The sequence below is a fragment of the Ammospiza nelsoni genome, chromosome 5 (assembly GCF_027579445.1).
Source record: "Ammospiza nelsoni isolate bAmmNel1 chromosome 5, bAmmNel1.pri, whole genome shotgun sequence".
NCBI lineage: Eukaryota > Metazoa > Chordata > Aves > Passeriformes > Passerellidae > Ammospiza > Ammospiza nelsoni.
Genome location: NC_080637.1, coordinates 64,835,881 through 64,859,179, shown reverse-complemented (window position 1 = coordinate 64,859,179; position 23,299 = coordinate 64,835,881). Strand labels below are relative to the sequence as shown.

The window sequence follows — 23,299 nt, the reverse complement described above, 5'->3', positions numbered from 1 at the left end:
CAATGTGCTTTTGCTTTGTGTGATTGGTCAAAAAACTTATAAAGTAAGTTGTAACATTAAGTTCTTAGTCTGCTGCCTGAGATGTGAGCTGATGGCATCTTCCCATTGTATAGCCATGTAATGAGAGTGATGCTGGAAAATAAAACAGCTCAAGGCACGTTCCCAGAAGTCCCATCCCATTTGTGATTTGTACATAGACCCCGGCCAGCGATACTCTGCATAAGATCTTCTTGATATATCAATAACAGTGCAGCCAACAGTATCAAAAAAACCAGCTTTCTTCCCCAGAAACTGTACCTCTTACTAATATACTCATTAAATTATTAGATTTTGAGCTTGTTTTGAATTAAACAATTGGGGTTTTACTTCTCTGAATACAGTCCTTTTTGCCTTCAAAGAGTGGAGTTCCCATCCAGCTAAAACCAGAGGCTGTACTTGCAGCTGAGGGCAGAAGCTGAGTGCCAGAGGATCTGCCCACACCATTCCCAGCTCAGCCTCTGTCTCTGGGAGTGGCTTTTGGTTTTGTTCCCAGGCACTTACCAACACTCACTGTTCCACTCTGAGGTTTCTCGACGAATAGAGTGGATCTTTGGGCATCATCATCACGCTTCTCTGACTCCTCTGGAGCTCCTTCTCCAAGAGACCATACTGAGATGCAGACAGAAGGGGAAAAATCAGTGATCTGAGGGTGTTTCACTCCCTCCAAAGTACACTTACCTGAACTTCCTAAACTCTCTAGCCCTAGCACCTTTCTCTTCTGATGTCCTGAAAGACTTGTGAGTTTTTGTTCACACTGACATCCATTGCTTGGCTGTCACATTGTGTACAGTTCCTGCAAGAGCACTACCTCTGTGGTGATGGAAAATGAAACTCAGGGAGGAAGAAAGGGGAACCTGATCAGCCAGGTCAGGCACTGAGCAACTTGAAGGGCACCAGCATTCAACCATGAGTGCTTTACAGAGGTGATGCACAAAACCAGCTCTTTGTTTTTCAGAAGAGATGGAGGTTCTGAAAACACAAACAGCTAGAAGCACAACAATCCCTACATCTGATGCACAGTTTCAGTGGATCTCTCCCAACCCAAAATAAGTCCATTGTACAAGCTGGTTCTTCCTCTATGTCTGCAAAGTAGGGCAGGAATGAAGCTCACTTCTGAACTTTCTTCTTTTCTGCCATGACAGAGGCAGAGAATTTGGGGATCTGTCAATACCATATCCTGCCATGTGAATTTTATGTGATATTTTATGGAAAAAGTAGTTTGTCAGATGGAAATGATTGTGAAATATGTTCAGACACAGCACCTTCCCTTCTGGAAAATGGGACTTTGGAACTGAAAAGGAACAACAGTACTGAGAGAAGCAGCAAAAGTGTGCTTTCCCCAGGGCAGAGCACTGTACCAGGAGGGCTGTGTGTCTCTACTCTCTCTGTCTATCTGAACAGCCCTGGCTTTGTGTTATGCCATTACATCTTGTGTAAAACCATGGTCAAAACTGATTCCTAGCAGAAAGTACAAGGAGAGAAAGGCGGTGAATGCCCATCTCTTTTCTGCTCACTTTCTGCAGAGAGGCAAAGCTCATGTCTCATATTCCAATCTGAAGTCCAAATGTCACATCTCTGTTTTTTGAGGAGTTATTGCCAGCACAGAGAGGAAACTAATTCAAGTTAGAGATCAGAATAGTCTTTCTGATATGTAGTGATTACTGCTGTGGGAACCTTTTCAACTCAGGAAAATTTTTACCACCCAGAAACACGACGCAGCTCATGGCAGCCATGGGAAAATGTAAACAAATTGGTTTTGTTATCCTAAAACCTATTATGAATTTTAAAAAGGTATCAAAATGCCAGATAGCTTTACTATAAAGTGTTAGTGTTTCAGTCAATTGTGGGTGGTGTGCCTAGCACCTCTGTATATGCCTGCTTGTACAATATTTCTCACAGGTGAAGACATTCATGTATATACACACATGTATGTACACATATATACACACATACATGGAATGATTTACACAGACACAACTGAACACAAATATATATAGATACATATCTATATATACTCTCTATAATCTAAATTTTTAGATTATACCACTCAGAGATGGCAATATATGGAAACAACATGAGAACAAGTGAAGGTTACTGGTAGTAAGAGGATGAAGTGATGACAGCACAGGATCTGGTCACGTGCAGCAACAAACCTAACACGCCACGGGGTGAAATGGAAAAAGGATATTAATAAATGAAAAATGGTATTAATAAATGGAAAAAAGCTTACACAGAGGCATTAATTTGGTACCACATAAAGGAACACGTAAATATTATCATCACCTCTAGATATTAATTAAACAAAGAGAAGGAGGGGTGGGTTTGACGTGGGCTGGCATAGGCGGCTATGCCAGGTCCATAACCATGGTTGAAGTACCAGCTGCTCATTTTGATCCAGAGGCTGCAAATCCTGAAACCACCAGAGTGGGTGCAGTGTGGGTTACCTGCCAGGGTAGGAAGAAAGAGGTTATGATGATTTTTGCTAAGTTTTCCCCACCGTCCTCTGAGGTGCGAGAGGAAGCCATTCTCCTACAGTCTTCTGGGAGCTGTGTGTGGGATTCCCAGTCTTCTGGGACCTGTGTGAGGCTGGATGTGGGAATGGAATTCCTGTAGGCTGAGGAGGAATGGAACAGCTATGTATCTATCTATACAGACACAGATATAGATAGATAGGTATGTATGTATGTGCCAAATACATGTTCTGTTCTGTGCAGCACAGCCTTCTCGCTCCTGGTTCAGCTGCTAGAATCTTATTTGCCCTGGTACTTTGAAGCATTTCAACAACTACAGTTTGCTGCTGTCTAAACAACAAAAATAAAGTATTATCTTTTAAAAATAAAGTCTAGAAAGTATTTTTATTATGTAATTTTGGGAGTGTTTCTCAGGAGGTCTCACCTGAATCCTTTCTTTCCGCTGGCTTAGACATCCCATCTGAAAGGGAAGAGCAACTTAGATGACACCAGCTCAGAGATCACAGCTTTACTGGCCTCAGATCACTGGGATTTTAAGAACATTGATTCTTCATACAAGAAGATTAGATTAAATATTTGGGACCGTATCCATGAGGAACTACTTGAATACCAAAAAAATGTGAACAGCTAAGAAAAACCCCCAGAAATCTTCCCCACTTTTCTCTAGAAAAATCTAAATTAGTTTAATTCCATTGAAGAGTTTCTTCAGAAAGGTTACATGAGGCTGATGTTTTTTCTATGATTTGTGTAGTGCCAGGTAACAGAGGAATTTTCATTCCTCAATATTTGTCTGAGGGACAGTATTTTGATTATTTAAACAGTATACTTATTTATCTGGAATTGTTTTTGTATCTACTAACCAATATTTTACCTTCTACTGGGAGATTTACTGAAGACCTCAAGACAGGACTGGAAAGGGTCTTAACTGATAGAAGGGTCTTGTACTTCTGAACAGAGATTAATAAAATATAGGGCACCTTAAAAAAATTTCTAAGTTGTATCTTTTGAGTTCAGTCTGCCTGTTTGGACTCTTTCTTCATTAATATTCAAGAGAAAAATACATACATACATACACACACAAAGCATTATCACAGTCCTAACCTGCTGGTGGAGTACTAACTGAGGTGTCATCTTCATCTGTGAAAAGAAATACAAATGAAAAAGCACATGAAGAAACTGAAAGCACAGGCGATCATCTGCTTTAAAACAACTACATGAAAATGTAAAACCTGCAAAAGAAAGGGAAATAAATTGCAATATTCAGGAGCATTCACAATGGAAGATTCAAACTGATGAGAGAAGCTTTGCATAATTCAGTAGCTGAAATGGTAAACCTTGATGTTTTAAGCAAGTAAAGAACAAGATGAGATGTGGGCTGTGATCTATGATTAAATCATGAGTTTATATGAGAGCTGCGGAGTGATTCTGTTTGTTAGAGATGTAATCCACAGTAATTACAATAAGAAAGCCACAATGAAATGAAGGAGAATCACATATCTAACCTGAGGAAGATGTCATTTCTCTGATGACCACGTCTGCAATTAAAATGTGCACCACATATGCATTCAGCATTATTAAATCAAGATATGAAAAGTTAAAACTAGTCCCCTCTATTTATACTTTGTAATTTCTACACTATAATATTAATTTAAAGTGCAAGGAATACACAACTCATTTCTTCCTCATATCAACAGGAGAATAATTTTAAATAAGGAAAGAACTATTATCACCATGATGGATTTTCTTTTTGATCACACTAAAAGTTGACTATCATGAGGTATTAAATTGCTACAAGCAGTTGTTACTGACATATTTTAAAATTTTTAGTCATATAGAATATGTTGAGGTTTATATTTATAAAATATATAATGTTTTATATATATATTTTATATATTTTATAAAATATATATTATATAATTATATATTTATAAAAATATATAATCTATTTATAAAATAGCAAATGTTTAGTCATATAGAATATGTTGAGGCTTATATTTATAAAAATCAAAAGCCTAAGAAAAACAGGAAACTGGTGTTAAATGGAAATTCTAATTAAATGAAATTCTAATGGAAATTCTAATGAATTCTAATGAAAGCCAGGATGAGGTAAAGATCATCTTTACAAGAGACTCTTTGAATTTTAAATGTTGACTAGAAACCTCAGAGATCAGCTTTGATAAAAATAAGCAAAAAGTGTCTTAAAATCCTAATGGTAAAAAAGTAAGGAAATAACCAAAGTATCCTTTGAAAGATAAAAATAAACTAGATATATTTAGGATTTAATATATAATTATATGAAGATAACGTGTTTTTATACAGGATGAGAGAATAATCTGTAGAACACTTCAAAATGGAGAATACAGTTAAACAAAAACAACTTTGGAAAAATATTAACACACATCTTTAAAGACAGTCTTTTTGGAGGTTGGATTTTTTTATATCTTGTATTTGTGTTTCCATAATGAAATTTTAAATCTGAAGTTATCCTTTGATTTTGACCTTAAAGTTATAATTTATCTATATTTTTTCAAGGAAAAATCTCATAACTATGACAAAAGCACATATGAAATATAGTTGCATTTTCATTAACACTGTCAATATTGAATTTTTGGATTTGTTTAACCACTGAAGGCTAATTAAAAGTCTGTTAATAGAATTTGTTTACTTCAACCATAACATTTTACTCATTCCTTTTTAATGATTCGTCAAACTTCATTTTAAAGATCCCTTGGGAGGAGGATGAAAGTTGTAAAAGATTTGCCTACACATGAAGGATTAATGTGTTATCTTGCAAATATCTTTTCTTCTTCACAGGAAAAAACCAAGAATAATGGAAGAGTTCTCATGAGCTGCATCATCCAATGCCATAAGCAGATGTTGAAAATGTTGATTTTCAGTAAAAGCACAGTAATGATTAAGTCATGTCAGATGTTTTAACATACTGCATTAGCAGCTAAATGGATGCAAGGCTATGTGCTTCCACTGCAAATATTTCTGCATATTTCATGAAAGCATTAATTGTACTTTCAGCTCTTTTGGTCAATGATGTCACCATTGTGATTGATGATGGCTCAAAGAGCCATTTGACTGTAAAAAAAGTAATTAAGACCAGCATAAAACATTTGATGTGATGCATCCTACATGATGATGTATGATAATCAAGTTATGAAAGGACCACTCAGTTTTCTCTTTCATTTGATCATTTGAAAAAGTAAAAAACCCAAGAAGAAGTTATTAGTTTTGCAGGGGGATTGGCTGGGTTTCTCCAGGGTAATCTCTCATTTTTCAAACAAAATGTTAACATCAAAGACAAACAAAGGAAACAAACAAACAAACGTGTCAGAAGAATAAGGATGAAAGCCCAATTGAATGTCTTAGAAATGTAAAGAGTATGAAAACACTACATGCTGGAGGGGTTGTTTTGATAAATGGGTAATTATCAATCCATCACTCCTTCCATCTCAGGCTTCTAGGACTAAATGGACTGAGTTTGGTTCAGCAGCTACAGCCAATTCAGTTTCTGTGATGAATGATTGTTTATGCTAAAATAAAGTCTAAATAAAGATTAGAAAACCAGCAAAAATACCACATCTGTCAGTAGAACAATGATCATTAGTTCACTACCCTTATCTTCTGCAAGTAAACTTTTAATGGGGTATATTTATCAATCTCTTGCATGATAAGAGTTTGTTATGGGGAAATCAATTGATTCATTTGACAGCAGGCTGATAAGATTAATTACTCTATAGAAAACTTTATTCTTTGTCTATGGCACACTTTCATTAACATATAGGGTAATAGTGTTTATTTTTCTTGTTTCTAAAGGATGACATTAACTGTGGAGCAGACTGAGCTGGATCAGGAATAGATTCTTCAGGATGAAGGCACTTTCCATATCGCCAAAGAAGTTAATCTAAACACACTTAGTGTAACCTAAACATTAAAATTTCCATCTGCTGGCACAGCAAATGTAGAAATACATGTCCAAAATAAAGAAATTACTGATCTATACATGAGCTGCTGCTATCAAGAATTTTAGACTTACTTTCCCCTGGTTTGAAACATCCCACACAAAATGGAAGCTGCTATTCTGCCATCAGCCACATTGCTGGCAAACTCAACATTGTGAAGGAGTATCAAAAAACTATAAATTATATATTATTTTATTTTTTATTTTACTGTTCATGCTGAAATCACAGAGCACAGCAAGACTGAGAGTTTCATATTTAGCTGACTTCAATTACCAGTCTGGTTTTCAAAGGGAATCCAGCAGTCCCATCAAGGGGACTTGGCACTTTGGAGATGGTAAATGAAGCACATACCCACAGGGGGGAGGTTTTAGTAGGGAGATGAATGGATAAGTGAAACCTGGGAAAATACAAGGATGACACATGCAATGAACATTTTAGTAGATGGATGGAAGAAACCTAGAGGAAAGCTATCAGTAAAATATACAGAAATTTTAGTAGCTCTCTAAATGGCTGGATGAGACCTAAAAAAAGGAATGAGCAAATTGATATTAAAATTTGACTGTTATTCCAGCAAGGGGGAACAAAATTATAACATATTCAATCTGTAAGATAATGCTAAAATTAAAAACAAAGACACAAGCAGTTAAATTGAATGAATATAAGACAATGTAGTAAATTTGGAGGATTTGTGCTGATTCACTTTATTTCTCCAAAAATAAAATGGATGATCACATATATCCTGAATTTTTACAACATTATTATAGATCTTTTAAAACTGGTTTATTTTATGAAAGAAAATTTTATGTTTACTGCTCTGAGCTACTAATTTACAGGAAAATAACCATGAGATACAAAGAATTTACCACACCGTTTTTCATTTCATAACTTTACAGTGAACACAAAGGAATATAAATATGTAATTTCACACAGACAATAAGTACCAAAAAGAAATAGAACAGGAAAACAGACACACAGATAGGTATACTGTATCTTCCTAACCTCTGTTGTTAATATTTTCTTAGGGATGAGGTGAAATTGATGGACTATAGGATTTACATGGGGTACCAGGATTCCTTTCCTAGATGTCAGGTTCCAGCACAGTCCCATTTCAGGTTCCTGCAGTGTCTACAGCCTATCTCAGAAATTATCAGCAAACAGGACACAACTGCTGGCACACAAGTATTGCATAATTGCTGTGGAATTCAGATATTAAATGTTTCCATTTTGTTTCTATTCAGGGAAGTACCTAAATCTGCTACTTCTGAGGATGCAGAAAGTCTTTCACATATAGCTTATATAAAAGATAACATCTAGCTCGTTCTGTCATAATTTCCTTGCTGAACTGTTCAGTTTCAAGTGTAAATGGTTTTGGACATATTGGAAAAATGGAACCTTTTCCCTTTTTGTGAATTATGCTCACCATTATAAAGTTGTTTTTTTTTTTCCTGGCACACAAACCTGAAGGAATAAATCTATGAAAATACATTTTCCCTTATTTGGTGATATTCTGCAATAAAACAAGAGCTGATAGGAACGACTGCACTGTAACTAAGTTTTAGAAGTATTACTACTGAGTGTCTGGCAATGACATCTCCTTTGCTTGGCAGAGGTGACAGTTTCACTGGAGCATGGCAGAAGGTCATCTATCTATTAATATTCAGACTTTCATTGGAATTTTAATGGAGGCAACAATTCTCCATAGTAGGACCTCAAAGTATATTTTTTGGTAGCAAAATCCTCCTAGCAGGTTTTTCTTAGAAGGAACATTTTTCCTCCTAGAAAATACTTGTCTCCTTCACTAAATTCAAAACAGAAACATAATAATGTATAAGAAGATAATAGAAGTTTTGGATAAGTTACCTACCATGTTTTCATTTTTATTCAGTGAAATGTAGGCTTGTAAGCAGTGAGGAAATCACCATTCATGTTCAGTTTGGGAACAAACATTTTTCTCATATCCAAATTAAAGCAAGCAGAACTAACTGTTGGAATAGCTTGAGGCAAGACTTTCATCTTTTTTCCTATCATTAGGCATGCAAATTATTTCTGAATTGCATTTCCATTACCAAGTTGACAGATTTGATTACTCACACAAAATTTTGTGTGTCAAAATAATTGCTCAATGCAAGGATAACTGGCAAAATAGCATGCACTGAAGCCTGGTTCAGCATTCTTATTTTCAAAAGGGTACTTGAATCACACATTCTCAGTGTTTATATTTTGACTCTGCTGAGAAAAATAGCCATGCATGCCTTTGCCAAATAAATCTGCAAGTATCCAGTATACACCCAGTCTGTCTAAAAGAGAGGATTTTGTTTGGAAGACAGCAAAAGCCAGAATACATTTTCAAGCAAGCCATTTCTTGATTTGCCGTGAAAAAGCATAACCATGCCAGATGAAAAGCAAGCATTGCATCAGTTGCAAGCATATCTTGGTCTGCTTTAGCCTTTGATCAGAATTAAGTTTAAAAAAAGATATTATTCTTCTCAAAATAACCTGACGGGGTGTTTGATTCCTATTTTGGCAGGGCTCCTACAAAAAGCAGAGAATTTGGCCCAGTTCCCTCAAAATGTATCCTCCTAAGCAGAAGAATTGACAGCAGAGCTAGAATCTAATCTCAACAGCACAAAAATATGTGTTAAAACTGGAGCTGATTGTTGCACACACTGCTGGTGGAACAGTTACCTGTTTGTTCACAGCAGACACCACAAACACACTTTTCAGAACCTCTAAAGAGCTCATCTGCTGGGCTCCAATGAGGACAGAAAGATGAAGGTGTGATTTTTCAATTTCAGATTAAAAAAAAAAAATCTATGGGGCTTTCTGAAAGGTATAACATCAAGTTTCTGTGGTAGAACAGAAACAGTTTAGAACGACAGCAGGACATTGTCCACTTTATTTAAAAGCAACCAATGTGCACTGTATCTGATTTTTAGCAAGCTTGGTCAGGGGCAACAGCCAGGCTCATTTAAACTCAGCTTTCTGCTCATGCAAATCACTTATAATTTGTTCCATTAATTGAACAGTCAATATAAATACTGTTGCTAAAGCATCAGTCTGGTTTGCAGGTTTTTGAAGATATTCATGAGTATCATAATTTCCTTGGGCTGGCTAAGGCATGCAGGAAAAGGATCTAGGAAGCCTCATGTCACACTTCTGAAATTTTAGCACCAAAATTCTGAATTAAAGCTCAAACAATCCAGCATCAGAACAGCATTTAGTTTTCTTTACTAAAGAAGTTTTCTTTTCTTTTAAAGTATGGTTTCACACTTACCTTTGCCCTTTTCATTTCCACCCTCCTGTGGTGCTTTTTGTTCTGTGTAGGAAGTACAAGTATAGTTTTGAGAGGATCTTAAAGTAAAAAGAAAGACTTACACAGCATTTAAAAATGCAGGTTCTGCTAGTATTGGAAAAACAACATTAAAGAATGATTGATATATGTGTATATGTAATATACAGTTGCAATCCTATACAACATTTTACAACTTGTGCATATCAATGCAATTTCTGTGTTTTGAACAAGACATTTAAGATTGATGTTCTGGGACTCAGTGGAAAAGAAAAAATTGGGTTTTTAGGAGCAGCAGTTGTTAGTCTCTTGTTCTCGGGATAATTTGCAAAAGCTTTTGAAATTAGTTACATATCATTGTTAATGGGAAAGAAACTGGATCAGACATGAGTTACTGCAACTCAGTTGATCCTTAAGAAAAAGCACAGAGAGAGTGTATTGAGGATATTCTTTAATTCTTTATCATCATCTTCATCATTATCAACATAGTCTTGCCAAGACTACTTGTGTTCAGTTTTCTTGATCAGAACTGCCAGCCTGTCCTCTACTCCAAGCAGGTGAATTATTTTTGACCTCATCTGTATGAGGAAACTTGGACTGTGCTTTAAACAAAACAACAATTTCCACACTTTCTCTATTTCAGGATTTGATAGGATTCCTATTGGTTTTGGTTTCCTACTTCATTCAGTCTGGAATCTTGTAAAATCATGTGCTGTCTTTAAGGTATAAACACTCAATATCCTGTTGCCTGTGAGCAATGGCTTTCTGTGGCAAACTTACCTATCAGCTGCCTGACAAAACATGGCTTTGGGTGATCCTAACATTGTCAGGATGGAATTAAGAATTTTTGTTCCACGGAGAAAACATCTGCAAGAGCCAGTTGATACTCTGATTATCCTGATTTCTTGTTCCCATGTGTGCAGCCACAGTAACTATGAAAATTAAAGCTGAAACTTAAAAGGAAATGCCACATTCTGGTAATGTGACAGACTCATGGATGCTTCTGTCTGGATTCCCTAAATTCCCAAATCCAGCTGTCAGTTGTCCATCTTGGCCAGATGTTCCTTTTATAATGGGACTTTTGCTACAGTAACACTTTATTTTCCCAGTAGGAACAGGGATCAGGAGATTTCAGTGATCCTAGCAGATAGTAGCATGTCTACATATTATTTGAAAACTTCTGCAGTCAAAGTGCTCCACACTTGTGGCTTGACACTGAGATCTGGAAAGACCTCTCACAAAAATTTCCTGGTGCAGTTCAAGGTGCTTGGTTATGTCCAATAAACTATTTGTAAGTTATAAAATTTGGAATTTTGAAACCAACTTCCCTCTTTGTGTGTTAGCACTTGGTAATCCAAGATGACAGCATCTTGAGCCAGAAGTCACTGGCATGTCCAGCTTAGAAATATCCCAGTTTGGTCTGTGCCTAAAATAAAGGCCTAATGACACCCTACTTATTATTTAGATAGGTAAGGAGAAAGGAAAGGAGGTTATAGAAGTGGTTTTGTATTTAATCCTGTGCTTTCAAATAGAAAGGAAGATGGTAATTTTTTGAAAATGTTAATAGATATTTTTAATGTAACGCTTCAAAGATGCTGTTCCTTTCTGTGTATAAAAAGCTGTTTCTCATTTCAGTTCTACTTGAAAGTTAAGATTGATTAAAAACATGAGTTCAAGTACAAAGTATATCAGGTAAGACCCTAAGGGTGAAATTAATTAGTTTAATATTAGCTGTACAAATTTTATGGTTGAGTAAAATATCATTAATTAAAAACCAATTAACTTTACTTACAAATATATGCAATATGAAAGAGTTCATCACATAAAAATAATATGTGGCTAATTTAACCATGAAACACCTTGTGGCAAATGATACCTTTGTCATTTTTTAATCAAAGTGTGTATTGTTGAAACAAAGACATCTTCAATCAGGCTTGTAAAATGCCAGTTATCAAGACAGTAAGTAAAGGCAGATTTAACACTTGTAGGGTGTTTGTTCTGTTTGGAATTGCTGTTTGGGTTGCTATACAGAGAATAATACTCACCAAATGGTTATATTAGACATGAATATTGTAGATATATGTATTATATATAAATTTTTTATATCCATCTATGTAGATATCAATATAGAAATATTTCTACATTATATATCTACATTATCTGAAAAAATAACCGAAGTTACTCAATGGCACAAGGCAAAGGCTTGCCTGCCTTTCCAGCTCCACTAAAGAGAACTCTTGTGCTTTGCAAAGTTGCAGCTTTACCTGAAGCTCTTATCCTTATAAGTGAGCTTCACTTCACCTAACTTTGGCTTCCTGGAGCTCAGCCACTCCATTCTAGACAATAAATCACACTGCTCAGGGCAATTCCCTGCACATGGATATCTAGTGACATTTTAGATAGGATACCTGGGAAATGCCCATTGATGAGCATGTGTGACCCAGGATGTGCTCCACTGGTCAGAGGTGGAGCTGCTGAATTACTGAGCCATGATCCATAATTTTCAAAGGGCTAAAAGTAAGGGCTGAAATGAATCCCATGCTTGATTCTGTCAACTTTACTCACAGTGTACTTTTGAGGCAAAATGAAAGGGAGTATTTTGGTAATTACAGCATTAGAGAGGACAGCATAATTTAACCAGACAATTTCAGCAGACATGATTTACCAGTATTCCAAAGGACATGTGCAATATTAAGCAAACAACTTGTCACTCACAAGCAAAACTTGAGTCTGAAAAATCAGTATTCAGGCCAAGTGAAGCGAGGATTTCTTACTTGGGCAGGCTTTTTTACTTTTCTTACTGTCCTCTTACTCTCAAAGAGACAATGAGCACAAACCAGTCTCATGCAAGTGTTGTTAGTGCCACAGCTCAAATCAGCATTTTTTACACTAACCTGGAGGTGGCGGTGCACTTTCATTTTCAGTTTCTGAAAAATGAGGAAAGAAGACAGATGTTGAGCTTCAAATACAAGCAAATATTCTTCATACATTTGGTATATGTTTTTTGACTTTGAGTTCTTTAATATTTAAATGCAGTTGTGAAATTGATTCTGGTTTCACGCACGCAACGTGTGGCAACTTCAGACTGACAAGGTCAGAGATCTAAAGCTCTTGTTAGGCAAAGAGAATTTAGTGAAATTGTTTAGTGTGGAAATAGATAATATTAATGGAAACACAGAATAATTTAGGTTGGAAAAGATCTTTAACATTGAGTCCAACCACTAACCCAGTACTGCCAAGTCACCACTAAACCACATCAAAACCACATCTACACATTTTTAAAATTCCTGAAGGGATGCTGAGTGCAGTTCTCTAGGCAGCCTGTTCCAGTTCTCAACAACCCTTCCAGTGATGAAATTTTTCCTAATATCCCATCTCAACCTCCCCTGACACAAATTGAGGCCATTTCCTCTTGTGCTATCATTTATTACTTGGGAGAAGAGACTGAGCTCTACCTGTCCACAGCTTCCTTTCAGGTAGTTTTAGAGAGTGATAAGGTCTCTCACTCATGAGCAAAATTAAGCAAAATTTCCACCAACTGAAATAATATCAGATATGATTTTAACTTTGAAGTGCAATGGATCCATTAATTTAGGGGGATTATGAAGAGTGAATCCAGAGACCCTCATCTTGTTTTCAACCACACCATTAGATCTAGAGTTCAATGTTTAGTGCAAGCAGAAAGTAAAAAAAAAAAACACCAAAACACCACAGTTTAGCTGCTTTGAGAGGAACCTGCAGTATGTTTGGGCTTTCTTATTTTCTTTCTTTCAATGATGATTTTTTAATGTAAATCACTTCCCTTTCCAATGTGTGATACACAAATCAGGCTTTTTATCTTATTTAAATTATATTCTTTTGGGATTGCATGTTCTTCTATCTAAAAACATAAGAACAAATTGACTACCTAAAATATATTTTTAAAACAAAAAAGGAAGCTTATTTTCAACATTTAAAAGCTTTAGGAGTTTAGACATGTTGAAAACAGCAATATTTTTTGGCACTAGCATTGACTTACAGTTTAACTGGTTATAAAAGGTAAAGATTTAAAAAGTTAAAACCCTGAACTGTAAAAGTAGATGGCTCTTATTAACCTTTGTCATGTTATGGACATTAACCCTTGGTATCCCACCTCTGGAAAAAAATTTAAATCTCCATCACATAGAAATGCTGGGAAGGCTATTCCTTTACGCTCAGTTCTAAATATAACTAAAACACAATTCTCATTCTTAAAAAATCCATTTAATGCTTAAAAGGGAGGAATATTTTTAGTGCAAATATAATTTTAAGCTGAGTATGTGAATTTGATATGGTTTGGGAACATACACAGATACAACAGCAAATCCTTGTTGAGGTTCCAAAGAGAATCCCTTGCTACAAGGAAAGAGCTGGTGTCGTATGTTCTGATCACAGCACCCACCACACAGAGTGTAAGGAAGTATATTAAGGACCAACACACAGAGTGTGAAAATAATGAAATATCTTTACATAGATTCACTGCAATTCATTTTTTCATGTCTAATTACTGACATACTAAGTTTATTTTTTTTTGCGGCCAAGAAAAATATGAAAAATTTTCGTATGAAAACATGAAAGTTGTACCACAAAGAGAATGTCTGGGAACCTATTTGCTTTGCTACCATGACATTTCTCACTGATTCTGCTGAGAGTAAAAATTTCCGCTGAGACATCATTGTGGCATGGAAGTATGCTTCTTGCATGGAAAAGTAATAGCAGAAAATTATTGATTGCATAATTTTCCTTGTGAAATTTAATAGCTAGAAACAGGGAGTATTCTTATGAACACTGGATTAGAAAACGAGTTACACCAACGAGAACGGAACTGTAAGCCAGGCATGACCACGAAAGGGGTTGCACATGGCCAAAAGATTATGTTGAAGTATCTCCCATGTCTCTGGCTCACCAATGAGAGTTTCAAACTTATAATTAAAAACTCAACCAATATAGCACTTCCCACTCTCAGGTGAAAGGCTTACAGGACTTTCGAGGGACCTGACTTGAATTTTTCTTTCATTTTGAGAGGTATTCCATGGCTTCACCAACACTGCAATGCTGCTCAGCAATCACACATCTTACAAGTCCTGCATCATCCAGCACAGATGTTAGCCAAAGTCTACAGCACAGACCAGACCTGAAACATTATTATTATTATTATTATAGTGTACATCTCATCTCATTAATGCAGATAACAAAAGGAGGCATTCAAAACCTGAGCACTCTCACAGGCAGCCTACTCTGTTGGACCCTGTTCTTATCAGAGAGCTTGGACTACACTTTCTCCAAAGGTCCGTTTCCAATCTCAGCTATTCTGCAATTCTGTGATGGGACAATGACTGAAGCCAGACCAAGAAGTCAGAAGTTTGTTTCCTAAACCATAATTTAAGGCTGTTCAGGTTACTGCTGAGAAAACTGGGGCAAGAATGGAGCTCAAAGGAGAGACCTGAAGTATAATGTGGGAATTAAAAAGAAAAGGGGAAAGTTCCAGGCACTGTGGGTGGCAGAGACATGGGAGATACTTCAACATAATCTTTTGGCCATGTGCAACCCCTTTCATGGTCATGCCTGGCTTGCAGCTCCATTCCTGAGGACAGCCAGGAAAAAAACCATTAATAGCTCCGAGTAGTTTCCACCTCCCCAAAGAATGACAGCCCTCTCTGGCTGACCTCTGCAGCAGGCTTGTCAGCCAGGACAGGGCTCTGCACCCTCAACCAGCAGCTCATGGCTGTGCTCCTTCCCCAGGAGGCATGCTCCCTGGAGTCCCCACATGCCATTCCCTCGGCCTGTTGCCTAATATGGTGCTCTGCCCAGGCATTGTCAGGGCGCTGCTGGTGGAGAAAACCTCCAGCCTGCAATCCTCAATCCCTCTGGAGAAGTGCAGTTCACTGGCTTGCGATGATGCCTCTTGAGCCAAAGGGGAAAGAGACTGCTGAGGGTCCAGTTACCACTGGATTGACACCATAATGTCAAGTGTACCTTCTACAGAATAAATCAAGTTAACTTCTGCTTCAGAGTTTCTGAAACAAAAGGTTCTCTTTGCAGTTATTTGAGAACTGAGAATGTTGTATTTCATGGGGTTGTGTTGTGCTAAACACAGAGCTTGGGTCAGTCATTGGCTGTGAAACTGGCAATGCACCTGATGTAATTCTGTGTAATTCTAATGCCAGATGTAATTCTACAGCAAGGACAGGAAGGAGCTGAGCAGTCCTCTCTCTACACGGCTGCTCAGAAAAGATAGTGTATTAAGTGTAGTTAGCAAATAAAATAAAATGAAGGCACAACTGTCACTTAGATAACATCTCCAGAAATGCTTTCATGCCTCAGCCATGTCATGAGATGCATTCAGGATCCAGTTTGACACAGGATATGAGCACTTAGTAGAGCCAAGACATTTTTATGTGTAATTTATAATTATATACGCACGCATGCATGCTTGAAAATCAGCAGGAGATGCAACTTGACCCATTACCAACAATTTCCCATCTCTTTTCCACATTTATCATGTTCAGTTTTTCAGATAAAATAAGACTTAAAATCTCTTTCTGTGTGTATATAACTGAGCTTAAAGTTTATTAATTGATATTAATAGATGTGCTAAAATTATGAAAATACTTAAGAACCATGTTAAATTGAGGCTGCCATTATTTAAAATTTCAATTCCATTTTAGGTCTGGTTGCACTGGCATCCGACCTGCCACAGCCAGAAGCAGCTTTGGCAGGGAGCTGACAGAGGGATGTCAGTCTGTGTGTGGTGGCCAGTTCTCAAGGGCTCTGGATTCCCACTTCCACTGGCTTTCCTGGCAGCACAAAACATAGAAACTCCCTGACATATATTACCTTTCACACTGGAATGCAATCATAATGAGGCATGATGATGGTTCTAAAACAGCCTCCAGGTCCTGCTCTAAGGTTGTGCTGAAAGCAAATATCCTGAGGACCTGCAGCTCAGAGCGTTCAGGAACTACAACCTGTCAGCAAGCACACTGGGAACAAGGTCTGGCTGGATAAGCCTGGCCATCATTCAGCTCTGTGCTCATGGCCAGCTTTGTTTTGGGTAGGCTTAAGAATTTTCAGTCATTTTGGAAAATGAGTAGTGGGTGGTTTGCCTTTTTTACCTTAGGTAAGTAAAGGAAATGACCTTGAGCATTAAATCAGGGCTTGCACAAAGCCTAAAGATAGCATTTCACTGTCATTGGGCTGGAACATGCACAGGAAGGAGCAGGAAAGTCTCCTGCACTAATTTCTCCCTGCAGTTCCATACAGATCAGTTACAAGCCAGCAAAGAATATCCAAGGGATTCAGGGTCTCACCCAGTCTGAGCAGAGGACTCATCCCCCATTTCCCTGGAAAGGAAAGCAGGACTGTGGCTGCACCATCATGGACACAGGTATGATATCTGTCTTTGCAACAGCAACATATCAAAGAGACTCTCACATGTCAAACAACATGAGGATGGTCACTTAATGCTTTTTGTCACAAAGACCTGTCACCATCAGCCTGTGTCAGATTTTAGTAGGTGGATTAATCTTGAGGGATCAGACCAATATAACTGCTACGAGGACATTCCTAAAGCGCTGACTCTGCTGGTCAGACAGAAATAGACAAAATGCTGTTTTGGGGAGAGCGCAGGGCTCACCCCAGCCACTGGGCAGTTGTTGTGTGTGGGGATTGTGCCCTGTGCCCAGCCCCAGCAGGACACCAGAACCATCCTTGTGGCACCAGGCTTTCTCCTGAGGTAGATGATCCACTGGGAGAGGTGGGCAGGGAAGGACTAAGGATATGGAACAGTTGCTTGGCACACCTCATGTCCAGATCAGCAGCAGACAAAAGCAGTGAAGCTTATTCCTTTCATTCCTTTCATTCCTTTCATTCCCAGCGCTCCAAAGAAGAGAAACGGCTCAAAATGGTTGGATGATTTTTTTGTGGGTCACTTGGGCCAAATCACAGTGGCATCAATGATGTGGGTAAAAGCCATAGCCTCAACTTTTGGGAGACAGGAATTTACTCAACAAACTATAGAGATTACCAGAACATGGTAATCTCTATAGTTTGTTGAGTAAATTGTAAATTTACTCAACATGGTAAATTTCCCATTTCATTGGGAAACAGTACTGTTAGAAGAACCCAGAAAACAAGCTGGAAAAGAGAGGACTTAGTTCAAAGTCACTTGTAGTCAATAAAAGTGCATTCAATTGGACTTAAATTGGAATAAATACAATTATTACTAATTAAAATTTTAAAAAAGAGAGGAATCCTTATCATTCTGCAAAATTTGAGCACAGTCATGCACGCAGGGTCTGCCAGGTGCCTCATGAGCCTGTTCTTCACTGAGAAATAATCCCATTTGTGTGCAACTTCCACAGACAATTCCCAGTCTGAGCAGAAGCAAGAAACTACAATACCAGCTGAAATCATCACCTTATTTTATGAATGTCCATGGACATTGTTATTTTTAAAATATACCTAGACAAACAGCTCTAAACAGACATTGGTCCTAAATCCTGAAAGCAGATTTGTTCTAAAGGACTGAAGTGAATTAACTCTGGTGTCTGATTGGTGCTTGGTTGGCTGGCCAAATGACTATTATTGTGGCCAGTAGTGTGACAGAGCCAAACTGATACATTTATAATGTATTTCTAGTTTCTCTTTCCATTTCTACTCTTGGATTGTAGAAGATAAACTGCTGGGTTTGACTTGTGATAGTGCTTAAAAATGAAAACAACAACCTTCCATTAAATACTCCCTCTTATTGTAACAAAGTGAACAAATCAGCATGTTCACAGAAGATGATGTTATTTTATACTCAAACAGCTAAAAGTGTCACAGTCCAGTGATGCACATTTAGGTAGGGACTGAAGAAGAAGTAAAATTAACAAAAAGAATTTGCTTAAAAATTTAGTTTGGTGTATGATTAAAATTCAAAAAACACAAACAAGCCCAAGGATAATAACTAGTCCCAGCATATAAACTCACTGAGAGTATTCCCATTTCAGGACTAATTTAAATGCTTTCCATTATAAAGGATTTTATGGGCCACCAGAGCCAATCAAACTGTCACATATTAAGTGTAAGAATGTTCCCTGACTTGAGGAATGAAAAACTGAATGAACAATTGGAGCAAAAGCCTGGTAATAGGGAATTCTGTGGAATGGACTAGACACCAAATAAATAGTTTACAGATTCACATGAGGAGCTGCAGTATAATTGGTGAGTCCAGATTTTTCCTTCACTGCCATTCATAGCTATAGAAGTGCATGAAACAATCATTGCTTATTTTGAGTGTTTTCCTTGTGGTTTCCACTTTGCTGGAATGATGCTGCTAGATCAAACTTGACCATATGTAAACTTCCACGAATTTCTTATGCTTTCACAAAGGAATTAATCTTTAAAGAACACTGTAACCATGACCTTGAACAAAAGTAATTTAATAAAATATATGTTTATATGTCTATAGTCTTCTAAGTATCTTCTTTTTCAGACTCACAATTCCATGTGTACTGTAACAGGGATCTGGAAAGCTGCCAAGCACTGACAGTATTTAAGATGGATAGGTGAAGTTTAGTGGCTATAGTCTGGTTATCAAGTTCCCATGCATTCTTAAACTCATTTTTAGCCTACTCAGTCCACAAGGCACCAGGATGGAGGAATTGAATTCCATTCTATTTCCGTGATATCTTTCTGCTCTTACTTTATATCAAAGAAAATAACCCATAAAAGTTAGTTCCTGAGCACTTCCTGAGCAGCTAACAGAAAAAAATTAGTATCTGTGCTTGTGTCTGACAATTCACAGACTAGCAGTAGACCACAATTTTAGTGCCAAATGTTGCTGAAATCTTTGACTAAATTTTTTTTGCTGAATTTTTGCAATCACAGTTTTCTAATTTATTTCATCATTAAAACCATACCAAACCAAAAATCCCAATTTGTGGGGTTTTTTGGACTTCCAAGACTAAAATTTTGTGATGCTACCTAGCATGCAAAATCTTGCAGATAATGTTCTGCTTGTTAACCACTTGCCAGACAAAAGGGTTTTGCTGAAATGTGTTACAGCGTTTAACAATGTGAAGAAATTCAGTTTACATTCATTACTACACTTTCATCAGAAGACTTAGCACACCTGTGCTGGCAGAGCCTGAGACTATTCCTGTTGACATTGATTTATCATTAATTCCACATCCTGATGTGTTAAATTTTATTTCCACGTTTGGAAATAAAAACAGTCTCTTTTGAAATGTCACTGCAAAACTTGTTATACAACAAGGTATATGCAATGAATATACCTTGCAACTGAATGTTGCTGAAAAAAGTTCTTAGTATGCATTTTCCTACTAAAAAATGCATAGTGAAAATTGTGGAAATCCCACACAAAATCAGCTTCTTCCTACAAACAACAGAGAGCGTCAAATTTTCCTCTATTATGGCACCATCTGTTTCCATACCACCAAGTTAACGTGAGCCTGAGATGATTCCCAACTCCTGAAATTGTTCATTCCTCACCTACCTGTTCTCAGTCACCTGAGCCATTCTTTACTGCTGCTTCACATGATGTATCACACAATTCTGGCTCCAGTGAAACAGATGGAGAAAACTGCCTGTGCAAATATTGCCAACGAGATGGGTGCTTATGGACAGAACCAGCACTCCTATTTTTACCTTGCAAAACCAACAACAAAAACAACAAAAGCAGTCCTGAAACCGCAGTGAGCTGGACTTGAGATGCTCCCAGGTTTGTACGTGCAATGCCACACCTGAGAGCCCTTGTTCTTCTCAGTATGAAGCGAGCTGGAACTGTGAATCTCACAGGTTCGCTCCTGCAGTACCACACCTGAGAGCCCCTGGAACTCTTCTCAGTCTGAAGGGAAGTGAGCTGGGCTTGTGAGGCTCACGTTTGTCCCTGCAGTGCCACACCTGAGAGCCCCTGAAACTCTTCTCAGCCTGAAGTGAGCTGGGCTTGTGAATCTCCCCGGTTTATCCCTGCAATGCCACACCTGAGAGCTCTTGCCCTTCTCCCAGGCTTATCCCTGCAGTGCCATTCCCTGAAAGCCCTTGAAACTCTTCCCAGCCTGAAGAGAGGCCCAGACTCCTGGCGGGGCTGCAGGTGGGAGCTCTGCAGAGCCACTCACCCGCTTCTCCAGCCCAGCTGGGAATATTTAATCTGCCTTTTTGTATTTAAAATTCTCGCTCAGGGCTGTGAAGGGAGTTCTCCCTGCACCTGGGGCCGGGCTCGGTGCTGGCCCTGCAGAGGGCGATCGGATCCCTGCCTTGGGAAAAACCTGGGGTCCGCCTGTCCCAGGGGACACCCAGCCCTTGGGGACCTGCAGGGACAGGGCACAGCCCAGCACAGCGAGACAGGTGAGTTCCCTGCTCAGGAACTGCACTGAGGAAACAGAAAATGCAGGAGATCGGCGCAGTTCAGATTTCTTTCTTTCCAATCCTACTCCAGCCATGGGAAATTCTTCTTTTAAATAACCCAAACCTAAATAATCCTTGATCTACATGTACCAAAATCAATTAACCCACTCATCAGAATAGTCTGATCCCACTTTAAAGTATGACAATACTCAGTTTCCTATCCCTCCTTGTAATAATTCCTTGATAATTTTTCTCTAGAAGCAAATATTTTCGTTTATCTGAGTACATTCCCAAGGGCAAATTGAAAGCAAAAGGCACCATAGTGTGATACCAGACATAGAAGTACAGTGACTAATGCTAACATCCTTCCTGAAAGCTTCAAAAGGTAATAAAGTAGACAAGGTTATTGGATAAGAAACTTCATAAACCGCAGAACTTCTGCTTAGGAATGAAAGCAATCCATTCTTCAAATTTAACAATAAACTTATAATGGCAGTTGCACTTCTAATTATAGGATAAAAGTCAGCAATAAAGTGGAAAGGTCATTTATTTCAAGAGATGAGTACTTAACTAGTAATGAACTTCCTTTCAGATTGCCAGATAATTTCCCAAACAGCTCAGGAAGCATTTTACCAGTTTGGAAAAATGTCTTTAGTCTTGCTTAACCCAAAACACAACACAGTGGTTTTGCTGAGCTCTCCTGAAACATTTCGCTGTGAATTAAGAAAACCATATGCAGTATTGTTTTATGGAAATCACATTATGGGCCTGGTGCTCTGCATAATTGCAGTGAGTTCCACAAATGACTGTCTCCTGTTGTTCAGTGCTCCCAGAGCAGTCCTGAGAGCCATGTGAAATTGTGCGCAGTGGGAAATCATTCCACACAGGGAGATTGACCCTTAGGGAAAATGATGACATCAGCATAAATCTGTGGCAGCATGAATTCATGCAATCTATCTCCTTTCAGTCAGTTCCAAGGAAACACTTGAGACATGCTGATGGGTTTCGTTTTCACTAAAATTCTGACTAAAACAGTTCAGCGATTTAAAATGGAATCCTGCTGGTGTTCCCATTCCATGATTTTTGTTCACAGACTTTTCTTTGACGTTCAGGGCAAAACCAGACACTCACATGTTGGGATTTGCCAAGGATTGAGTCCATCAGCTTGTGATGAACTCTTTGTCAGAGTAATATACGCTGCGACCAGGTCTAAAAATTGTCACGACCGCATCCAAATACCAAATAAGAAAAACATTTGCTAAACTCTCTTTGACAGTGGGTGACAGATAATCTGATACTCTGTCATCTTTTCAAGAAGGAAGAGTCTTCTCAGACTTCCTTCAGATAAGAGCACTGTCCTGTCACCTGCAGAGCAGCCCTCAGCCTCCTCCAGAGGGGCAGAGCCTTGCAGGAGGGGATTGTAACAGGAGCCCTGTCGGGTGCCTACGTGATCAGGGACTGTTCCAAGTCCTCAATCACTAATAACCCATTTCTGCTTTTGCCCTGAATTTTCTACCTGCCCAATGCTCATTTTCAGTCATCACACTTGTGGAGAAACCTCGCTCAAGAGGGTGGTAGCGTCCACTTTTTAGTTTGCTAGGGGTTACTCAAACTTATGGGCTGCAAAATTCAGTGGCTACTACTTTTTGTGAGTTTCAGTGTCCTGTATGTACAAGCAAAGTGGATTTGTAATTAAGTTTGTAATTAAGTTTTTTTTAGTTTTAAAAAGTAAACTCCAAACTGGCAACACAGAAAAGCTTTGTATCAGAGTTGCAGTATTGCTGGTAGTAAACACTAAAAGAATCAGAAATAGACTAAAACTCAGAAGCTTACTTCTTTATTGGGATTTTTATGTATTGACTTACATAGATCTCTCTTTTTGTAAGTTTTTTTGTATATAAATATTTATTGTTGCTCAAATTCCAGGGATTTAGAATTAAGAACTGAGAAACCTTAAGGAGTATTTTGCACATGTGGAAAGGATGGACTCTTTCTGTGGGTGAAAATTTAGGAGACCTACACAAAATCATGTATGTCCCTTTGTGGGTGCTCACATATGAAATTACAAACATCCCTCAGTGTTTCTACTTTCAATGTTTTCTACCTCTCAATCTCATCCTGCATCAATGGAGATTACTGTGAGAACTAGGTGCCTTCAC

At 38.0% G+C, this 23,299-nt stretch overlaps 1 protein-coding gene across 3 annotated transcripts in view; it reads right to left on the bottom strand.

Annotated features, from left to right (window-relative positions):
• The window catches only part of MYBPC1 (myosin binding protein C1), a 72,319-nt gene that overhangs the window by 38,767 nt on the left and 10,253 nt on the right, over window positions 1-23,299 (bottom strand). For 2 of the 3 annotated variants that reach the window (XM_059472106.1, XM_059472107.1), the window contains exons 2-6: window positions 12,665-12,697; window positions 9,756-9,797; window positions 3,612-3,647; window positions 2,935-2,970; window positions 541-648 (exon numbers count right to left, since the gene is read on the bottom strand). In XM_059472106.1, the coding sequence (XP_059328089.1) occupies window positions 541-648; window positions 2,935-2,970; window positions 3,612-3,647; window positions 9,756-9,797; window positions 12,665-12,697 (255 nt within the window). The remainder of the gene's footprint in view (window positions 1-540; window positions 649-2,934; window positions 2,971-3,611; window positions 3,648-9,755; window positions 9,798-12,664; window positions 12,698-23,299) is intronic. The other variant, XM_059472108.1, reaches the window with a different exon arrangement.